At 47.4% G+C, this 9,288-nt stretch overlaps 2 protein-coding genes across 3 annotated transcripts in view; one reads left to right on the top strand and one right to left on the bottom strand.

Annotated features, from left to right (window-relative positions):
* mrps18c (mitochondrial ribosomal protein S18C) overlaps window positions 1-319 on the bottom strand; it is a 2,733-nt gene extending 2,414 nt beyond the window's left edge. For both annotated transcript variants that reach the window (XM_008423118.2, XM_008423116.2), the window contains exon 1: window positions 286-319. In XM_008423118.2, coding sequence (XP_008421340.1) covers window positions 286-304 — 19 coding nt within the window. In that variant the 5' untranslated portion in view covers window positions 305-319. The remainder of the gene's footprint in view (window positions 1-285) is intronic.
* A 95-nt stretch (window positions 320-414) lies between these two features.
* Window positions 415-8,847, top strand: helq (helicase, POLQ like). Its single transcript, XM_008423115.2, has 18 exons — window positions 415-924; window positions 1,109-1,721; window positions 2,017-2,195; window positions 2,455-2,655; window positions 2,748-2,820; window positions 3,061-3,158; window positions 3,731-3,829; window positions 4,041-4,186; window positions 4,269-4,508; window positions 5,843-5,984; window positions 6,175-6,279; window positions 6,678-6,882; window positions 7,001-7,158; window positions 7,238-7,336; window positions 7,830-8,003; window positions 8,141-8,254; window positions 8,348-8,482; window positions 8,648-8,847. Exons 1-18 carry the CDS (start codon window positions 736-738, stop codon window positions 8,735-8,737), a joined length of 3,060 nt encoding a protein of 1,019 aa, XP_008421337.1. The 5' UTR covers window positions 415-735; the 3' UTR covers window positions 8,738-8,847.
* Window positions 8,848-9,288: the final 441 nt, after the last annotated feature.

The following is a 9,288-nucleotide window of genomic DNA, read 5'->3' on the forward strand; positions in this document are numbered from 1 at the left end:
TCCATCAATCGATGACGATGATTGAAAGATTATATTATATATAATTAATAACGGTCCGTGTTTGCTGATCCAAAAATACCAAATAGAAAACTTCCCTACAGTTACAAAGGTTCAAACAAAAAACACCGTGTTAAAAAAATATTTGCAGAGAGAAATTGTATGCGTCTATATAACTTTTTAAATGAATATCTATAGTAAATGGGAAATATATCGAGATCGAAATATTTGTAATCAACAAAATCTAACCAGTTACAACCCTTTTAATCTTTAATTAACTATGTTTACGTGACTTTGGGTTGTCCATCAACAGCAGCACGATTAGTTTGGCAAAACACCGTCCGTTCCTCCAGTAATCATTGTAAGAGAAACATTATTTTAGTGGACATCTGAAAACGGAAGTGACGACAGATTTTTGTTTGTTTCTCTCTGACGTCAGCAGTTATCAGTTTGAATGTGCTGAGCGGTTGTTGCATTTTATTTATAATTTCAGGCACAGTTCCTGTTACTGTCCTTTAACTTTTTTAGAAGGGTAATTTTTAAAAATGTTATTGGACTTTAGTTTGTTGTGGGAACAAAGTGAGAAGTGATAACAGCTAACTGTAGCTGTCTACACCGCATGTTGTAGTGTTCTGAGTTCATGTTTGCTATTTTTCCGACAGGCCGGAAGCTGACAGTTATTGTCGTGTATGCTCCAGGGTGCCTCAGATGCGTTAGTGACACCGGGCCCAGTCAGGGATGAGCTGCGGGAGGCTCCACGTCAAAATTAAGCGAGTGTGCGCGAGGAAGAGATCCCGAGACGTTTTTAAGACTCACCTGAACTCTGTCCGAAAGCAGGGGAGAGGAGGAGGAAGAGAAGCCGGGTCAACGCCATGCCTCCCTTCCAGGAGGAGCAGCAGCACCATGGCAGAACATAGAGCTGTGGAGGTACAGCGGGGTTCTGTGGGTTGGACGTGTATTTACTCTACCAGTTACAGCATGGAAACTCGACAAAAACAAGTCAAAGATTTGTTCTGTTTGCACAACAGTACAATCACATTGGCGACTTGCTTGTTAAAAGTTGTACATTTCTAAGGCCATTTTTACCTCTCTTCTTGTCTTTTGGTGGCAGGACTGCAGCGACAGTGAAGATCTGTTTGGTGACTATGACAGCATCTTGGGGGATACCTCCATCCTCGCAAAGTTGGAGGAAGCAGAACAACATGAAAGACTGCGATCAGAGAACCTGCAGAGTTTCAGGACTCAGCAGCTTACAGCAGACCCCATGCCCCAGTCCCCCAAGGGCCCACTCATTGACTCGGTGTTCCATGAGCTGGAGGACAAGGCGTTTGATGACCTGCCAACCAGTCAGCTGCAGTTTCAGGAACAAATCCAAGATCAGGCAAAGAAAAGCAAGCCGCAGGTTCAAAGCAAAACATCTACGCCTTCTCACACTGAGGCTGCAGTAGAAACGAACTTTGAGGATGGAAGCAGGAAACACAGCAAGGCGAGGAGGAGTGTGGCAGACCTTCTGAAGAAGACCATGCTGGGGAACGCAGCGACTCCTGTCGGTGTGTCTCGGACGGCGTTGCTGAAGGAGGCGGTTGTTTCTGAGGAGATCAGTGTCGCCATGCAGGCTATGGAAAACATATCAGCTGAGACTCCAGACCTCGGACCATTCTTTGGACTTCCTAGCAAGGTCAAAGAGCTGATGCACAAGCTGAGAGGAATCCAGAAGTTATATGGTGAGAAAAGTGTTCATCAAGAGAGTTACTGCAGAAACTGTAGCAAACTCATACCTCACTGAAATACGGACACTTTTCAGTCCCTCGGGTTCATTTTTGCCAGGCAGATGAAGATCTTAGATTTTTCAGAGTACTCTTGTAGAGGTTTCCAGCAGTCTGTAGCAGAAACATATTCATTAAAAGCTGCAAGAGGGATTTCAGGGTGCTACTGAGCTCTATATTTAATGCCTCTGATTAGCTACAAACTTTACAAAATAACGTAGCATCTATCGACTGATCTGCTTTTGTGCGTCAGACTGGCAGGAGGCGTGTCTGAACCTGGAGTGTGTTCAGCAGAGGAGGAACCTGATTTACTCTCTTCCTACCAGCGGAGGGAAGACCCTGGTGGCAGAGATCCTCATCCTCAGAGAGCTGCTGTGCAGGAGGAAGGACTGTTTGTTCATCTTACCGTACATATCACTGGTGCAGGAGAAGGTACTTGAACACACCTGCTCATTTCTGGTAAAATTGGCACCTGCCACAGTTCCAGTCATACACGGATAAAAACAAAGTAAACACATGAGCTGGTGACTTTTAAGTTGATTTCTTAATTTTTTATCCTTCATGGAGCTCAAAATTTAAAAAAATCTGACAAACGCTTAAAGAATTAAAGCTCTTGACAGGAGTCAGATTCATCTCAGACTTTTGCTCTTTTTCCCCAATCTGTGTTTATATCTCCATCGGGCTTTGCCAGGTCCGTGGGCTGGCTACCTTTGGCCTGGAGCTGGACTTCATGGTGGAGGAGTACGCTGGTAGCAAAGGCAAGTTTCCACCTGTGAAGAGAAGAAACAAGAGATCCCTGTACATCGCTACCATAGAGAAGGCCCACAGCCTGGTCAACTCGCTGATAGAAAGCAGCAGGCTGAACCACCTGGGGCTGCTGGTGGTTGATGAGGTGCAAACTCTTCTCAGTTCAGTGGCAGCTGAGGCGAAAGGAAGGAATCAGAGAAAGTTGACTGCAGGGTTTTTCCTGTGTTTTTTTTGCAGCTTCACATGCTGGGTGATGGCAGCAGAGGGGCTGTGATCGAAATGACTCTGGCCAAGGTTCAGTACATGAGCAGTGAGTGGCTTCTTCTGTCAGACATGATCGAGTTAATTAAGCCTAGTCCTCACTCACCAAGTGTTTTTCTGTGTTTATATTGTTGTTTGATTTTTTTTTTTTCATAACTGCACCATAATTATAATGCAGTTGATGGAGACCAAATTCAAATTCTTTGTTTGTCCCCACAAACATGATGAAGGAAATTGATTCTGTGATTGTAATCAATAATTGAATCTAAAGTACTCCTCTGTTTTTCAGAAGCAACCCAGATTATTGGAATGAGCGCCACCCTGGGGAACATCCAGGACTTGCAGACGTTTCTGGGGGCAGAAAATTACACAAATGACTTCAGGCCAGTAAGTGAACGGTGTAGAGTCTGAACAATGTCTCCATCAGATCTCAGCCTTGTATGAGTGTGTTTGACCAAAGTCAACTTGCTGTTGGTCTATCTGTGACCAACAGCAATTGTCAACAAACCCACATAACGTGAACCTCTAGAAGCCCAACTCAGCCTTTCTAATCGAGCTTTTAGAGTTTCGCGTTGAGCTTGTGGAAACTGAGCGAGCAGTGAGGCTTTTATACTTGATGTATAGGTTGGTGCAGTACTCACAGAAAAGAGAGCCTTCAGGTGAAGCTGCTCTGCAGGAACATCTTCCAAATAGAGCATGTGCGATCTGGTCCAAGTTAGAAAAAATGGAGGTTCAGGCAAGTCATAGTGTCAATGAGCAGCATCAGGCCAACCCCAAAAACCCAGCTCAATGTAAACTATAAACCTATCTGAACCTGTCTTTGCTCTCACTGCTAATGCTGTAAAAACAATCATCTTAAAATAAACAAACATCCTGTCGCTGGCTCCATGGACAGAAACGGTCAGTTTGGTTCTGTCAAGCAGACTCTGCACTAGCTCCACTCTGCTGTCTGTTTCCAGGTTCAGCTGAAAGAACATGTCAAACTGAACGACACCATATATGAAGTTGACCTGAAGGAGGAAAACTGCTTCAGATTCTCCAGAATGCTCAACTATAAAGTGAGTTTGGCATTGATCAGATTGTGTGGAATGGGTTGTCATGGAGGAGTTATTTCTGCCATGTGACTGACTGGCAGTGAGCAGCATCATCTATGATGTAGAACAAACCATCCGTGAAGGATTCTCAGTTTTTAGATCAAAGATAGCAGGATGAGAAGAGCTGTGAGGTCGTCAGTAACGAGGTGAAACCAGATTCTCTCTCATTCTGCAGTACTCCAGTTCCATGCAGAAGATTGACCCAGACCACATCATTGCCCTGGTAACAGAAGTTATCCCTCTGCATTCATGTTTGGTCTTCTGTCCTACGAAGAAAAACTGTGAGAATGTTGCAGGAATGATCTGCAAGTATCTAAAGGAGTGAGTGAACTGCTCCACCTGTTTGTCCCCTGCAGCCATGCATCCACCCGCTGCTGCTCAGACTTCCTGCTTGTCCCCTCAGAGACTTTCTGCAGCACCGTGAGGCTGAGAAGGCCGTCCTGCTCCAGGAGCTGAAGGCCAGTGGGAACGGCTCCATGTGCCCGGTGCTGAGGAGGACCGTGCCCTATGGCGTGGCCTATCACCACAGCGGCCTCACCGCCGAGGAGAGGAAGCTGGTGGAGGAGGCCTACTCCAGGGGCGTGCTCTGCCTCCTGGCCTGCACCTCCACCCTGGCAGCAGGAATCAACCTGCCAGCCCGCAGGTCAGATCAGCTTCTCTACTTAAGCCCTCCACAGCCTCCTGGACTGCTGCACTCTGCCTGACTCGCTTCATCTTGCTGCTCTTTGCCCCTCTTCTGTTTTTATTCCATGTTCAGACAAGCACAGTTACCTAAGCAGCTTTTTCTGTTCATGTCCAGAGGTTCACAGTGTGTTTCCCAAGAATAGCCCCGTTATAGTGGCAGCAGGTTGGAGCAGCTCTGCTACCTTAGTTCTGCTCTGTTCATCATCCCTTTGGCTGAGGTGTTGCTGGTTTGGACAATTATTCCTAGGATTTCACCAGTAAATCAGCCCAGATTTCCTTAATGTTGGTAGATGGTGATCGACTGATGTTTTCATGTGAAGGCGATCTCATCCAACGAGCCCATCTTCCTCAACAAAGATCTACAAACCAGACACTGTCCTCTTCTGCTCTGCAGTGAGAGTTTTGACTGACATGCCCTGATGTTAGGTCACCAGGTCATGTGTACATGTTTGCAGTCACCCAACTGGTGCTACCTCAGCAACGTTTTTGCTATGCTTAGCAACAAATCACACAAAAAAAATTTGTTTCGGCAGGTCAGGCTTCTTAAATATCAGTAATCATCAATCAGCCACAAAGCTTCAATCGGTGCAATCTTTATTATTTCCTCTGGTTTTGAATGCAGCAGGAAGGATCTTTGCTCTTAGTTTTTTAAATTTTGGTCAGTAGCTGCAATCTGTAACCATGACAATAACCATAGTCTATTGGTTTTACAAATGGGAGCCACTGATATGCATCTAAAAAAAAAGCTTAAATAACACCTGAACTATGACCCCAAATCGCAGAAGAGTCTCTTCCATCCATCATAACGGGGAGGATCATATCCTGTGTCTCTGCCCGGCTTTCTAACCAGACGGGCTGACACGTTTCTAGAGGAGCTGAAGAAGCAAAGGAAATGGATTAGCAGATCTTCCTAACAACTGATGGAGGCGGCAACAAATGTTACTGTGGGATTTTGTCCCTGCTGTCCAGAACTTGAGCTTTTAGTATGTCATAACAGTCAGGAGACTGTCGTACAGCAACAGTCTTCAGTCAGAGACTACTGCAGATTTGTTGTGAGACTGACTGCTACCAGGCATCCTTCCTGCCCACAGCATCACCATCCACAGCAACTCCTGGAGTTTACTTAGATTATATGAACTACAACACTTAATTTCCCTTTGGGATGAATAAAGTATTTCAGAATGAAATGTTTGCTTTCTTGCAGAAGGATGGATCAGTGAACTGTAGTTTCAGTGGTGACTCAAAACTAAATGAAACAATAACAGGAATATTTCTGTGGCTGTCTTCCTGCAGGGTGATCCTGCGCTCCCCTTATGTGGCCATGGACTTCCTGAAGAGGAGTCAGTACAAACAGATGGTGGGCAGAGCAGGCCGGGCTGGGATCGACACCATCGGGGAGAGCATCCTCATCCTGCAGGAGAAGGACAGGAGCATGGTAACGTCTGACTGCTTTTTATTAGACATGTTCAAACTTGTGTAAGGAAATATGGAAGAGCTGAAGCTTCACCTGCTCTTCAAGTCTATCAACTTGCACTGGAACCTTCATATGTTTAGTATTGTTGCTTCAGTAAATTCTTGATGGTTGCAGAGCTGTAAAACCCAACAAATGGTGGTTTTATTTTCAGGCCAAAGAGCTGGTGTGTGCCCCCATGGAGAGCTGCTATAGCAACCTGATGCAGGACGATGGGAAAGGCATCCTCAGTCTGATCCTGTCACTGATTGGATTAAATGTAAATGTCTCTCCTTTTGTTTCCTGTCTTTTCTTTTCTCTTTTTTTTTGTCTGCATCTAAACACACACAGTAAAATCTCCTTGGTGCAGTTCTGTCTGGTCATTTTCCTTCCGAGGTCTGTTTGTGTTTCTCATCAGCTGTAGTCTTAATGTCAGAAAGATGAATGTCTGCATGTGAGCAACAGATCCAGAACACAAAGTTCCATCTCTAACCCGACATACACCCAGAGATGTTGGCAATGAAGTTCTGATGACTGTCTCTCCATATAAGACTTTCTTGCTTCTTATTCTATATTTTGACCTGTTTTCCAGTTTGGATTTCTGTGTTCCTTAGAAAAGAGGAAGTGGTTGAGGCTGAGGTTGAAGGTGTGTTTGTGAGCTGTGTGGTGTTGCTGCAGATCTCCTCGTCGCTGCAGCAGGTGGAACAGTTCCTGCGTGGGACGCTGCTGTTTGTGCAGCAGCAGCAGCTGTGTGTGGAGCGCAGCCTTTGGGACACCGTCCAGCGCTGCGTAGCCACGCTGCGGGAGAAGGAGCTCATCACCATCACAGGAACACACTCCCCATCGCTGCAGGTCACCAGACTGGGCAGGGCAGCGTACAAAGGTAAACCCAGACCTGGTCATCAGAAAACAGTTCTGCCTTCATCAGCACACTCTGAGGGGCGTTTAGATACACACACCAGCCAGGTGGACCGTCATTGATGCGTGTCGTTGTCCTGCAGGCTCAGTGGATCTGTCCTACTGCTCTGTTCTGTACAAAGACCTGTTGAAAGGTCTGGAGGGGCTGCAGCTCAGCAGCCACCTGCACCTGGTCTACCTGGTGACCCCCTACAATCTGGTCCCTCAGTGCAACCCTGACTGGATGGTTTACTTCAGACAGGTAGCCAGCCTCCATCAGATGCCGCTCAGCAGCCGGCCTCAGTGCTTCCTGCTGAGCGGCTGCTGCTTCCTGTCTGCAGTTCACCCTGCTGTCTGCTTCAGAGCAGAAGATGTCTGCTGCTGCCGGAGTCCCAGAGAGCTTCGTGGCCCAGAAGGCTGCAGGACAGACAGTCAATAAGGTAACGGGGGTCAACATGTTACCATGCACTGCATTGAGGACGGTGAATGCTGGGAGGCCCCTGGGGGTCCATGATGTCAGAACAGGAGCAGGTGGTTTAAGCACAGCCTGTGAGTAGGGAGAGAGGGAGGCCTGGGGATGAGCAGCAGCATGGGAGGGATCTAAAGATATCACATGTTAGTGTTAGTTAATGGGAAGACAACAGCTGTCAGATTTGTTTAAATGATGCTCACATAATGTCATAGTTCAGATAAGCTTCCAGGGAAAGGGTGTTAGGAAATGATCCTGAAATGATGAGGATATTTCAGAGGATCCAGTGGATTTGCTTGAATTCAGAATTCTCATCAAACTACTCCTGGAAGTAAAGTTTGGATCACGTTACATCGTCCAAGTCAAAGTAAACACTTGAGCCTAACTGTGAATCTTTATCCAAAATGAGCGCTTTGCACAGAGGAATGGTGTGTATCTGTGATGGTTGCCTGTCTGCGATGCAGAGCGTGGATCTGGTGGCAGTGAAGCGGATGTACCTGGCTCTGGTCCTCTTCTCCCTGCTGAGGGACACCGACGTGTGGGCCGTGGCTGACCGCTTCCAGCTCACCAGAGGCTTCGTTCAGACTCTGCTCAGCTCCGCCTCAGCTTTCTGCTGCTGTGTGCTGCACTTCACCGAGGTACCACCGCCTCACTGCCACGGCTAGCATGCTAGCACATCGCATGCGGTGGCTGTAAAGTTGCAGGATGTGCTACATATTCTCACATTCACATACTGTGTACGCACTGCTAACATTTGTCTTGGTGATGCGTTCAGGAGCTGGAGGAGTTGTGGCCGTTTAAAGCTCTGCTGCTGGAGCTGTCCCGCTGCCTCAGTTACTGCGTGAAGGCCGAGCTCATCCCTCTGATGGAGGTGACCGGAGTTCTGGAGGTCAGGACCGGCTGCTGTCTCTGGAGGACCGCACCGTTCTGCCACGGCTTTACCTAGAGGCGCTTTGCTTGCTGACGTTCTCCTTCTGTGCAGTTCAGAGCAAAGCAGCTGTACAACGCTGGCTACAGGACGCTGAGCCACCTGGCCAACGCCGACCCTGCCGTCCTCTGCAGAACACTGGAGCACCTGTACCAGAAGCAGGCCAACCTGATGGTGGCCTCAGCCAAGGTGAGGGTCCCTGTGGAGCCCGGCTGAGGCTGCTCAGTCTGGAGCAGAGGCCCTCTGCTTCAACGTGAGCCTCAGCTCTGTAAGCTAGGACAGCAACTGGGTGGTGTGTGACGCTGTGATAGTAACCTAGCTGTGTCTGTCAGTTGATGCATCTCTTTCTTCCAGATGCTCCTGAATGAGAAGGCTGCAGCTCTGCAGGAGGAAGTGGACGAGCTGCTGACCCTGCCTGCAGACCTGCCGGCGCAGCAGCATTAGGAGCCGCAGCTACTCTGAAACACAACGTCTCAAAGCTACACTCAACTCCTGGCCTGTTTTTCATAGGGTTTTTTTAATCTTAGGTTTTCTTATTAAAATATTGGGTCATACGAACTCTGCTCTGTGCTTTATAAACTGCTGCAAGAGCTCCCTGAGTGGAGACATATCCTCCTGTTTCAGGATCATTCAGATGAATTTCAGCTCAGGCTGCTCTCATAAAAGCTGAATATGCAAAAAATATAAACATATAGCGAGATGCTTTTTGCAGATGATGTGGTCCTGTTGGCTTCATCAGGTAGTGTGGCTTACGGCCACACTACCTTGAGAACCCCCAATCTCTGATTTCAGAAGCTTAGCAGGGTCGGGCCTGGTTAGCACCTGGACTGCTTTGACTCCTTCCAGTCTAGTTTTTGTGCCCACCACAGCACGGAGACGGCCCTTGTAAATGTGTTCAATGACATCCATATAAATACGGACTGTGGGAGAACCACAGTGCTGGTTCTGTTGGACCTCAGTGCAGCTTTCGACACTGTTGACCACGACATTTTACT

This window comes from Poecilia reticulata, linkage group LG12 (genome assembly GCF_000633615.1).
Source record: "Poecilia reticulata strain Guanapo linkage group LG12, Guppy_female_1.0+MT, whole genome shotgun sequence".
Classification (NCBI taxonomy): domain Eukaryota; kingdom Metazoa; phylum Chordata; class Actinopteri; order Cyprinodontiformes; family Poeciliidae; genus Poecilia; species Poecilia reticulata.

Bases quoted from the DNA above. Each gene is read 5' to 3' on its own strand.
- helq (XM_008423115.2), top strand. From the start codon at position 736: ATGAGCTGCGGGAGGCTCCACGTCAAAATTAAGCGAGTGTGCGCGAGG. The intron at 925-1,108 runs GTACAGCGGGGT...TTTTGGTGGCAG, and splicing joins CAGAACATAGAGCTGTGGAG to GACTGCAGCGACAGTGAAGA. The intron at 1,722-2,016 runs GTGAGAAAAGTG...TTTGTGCGTCAG, and splicing joins AGGAATCCAGAAGTTATATG to ACTGGCAGGAGGCGTGTCTG.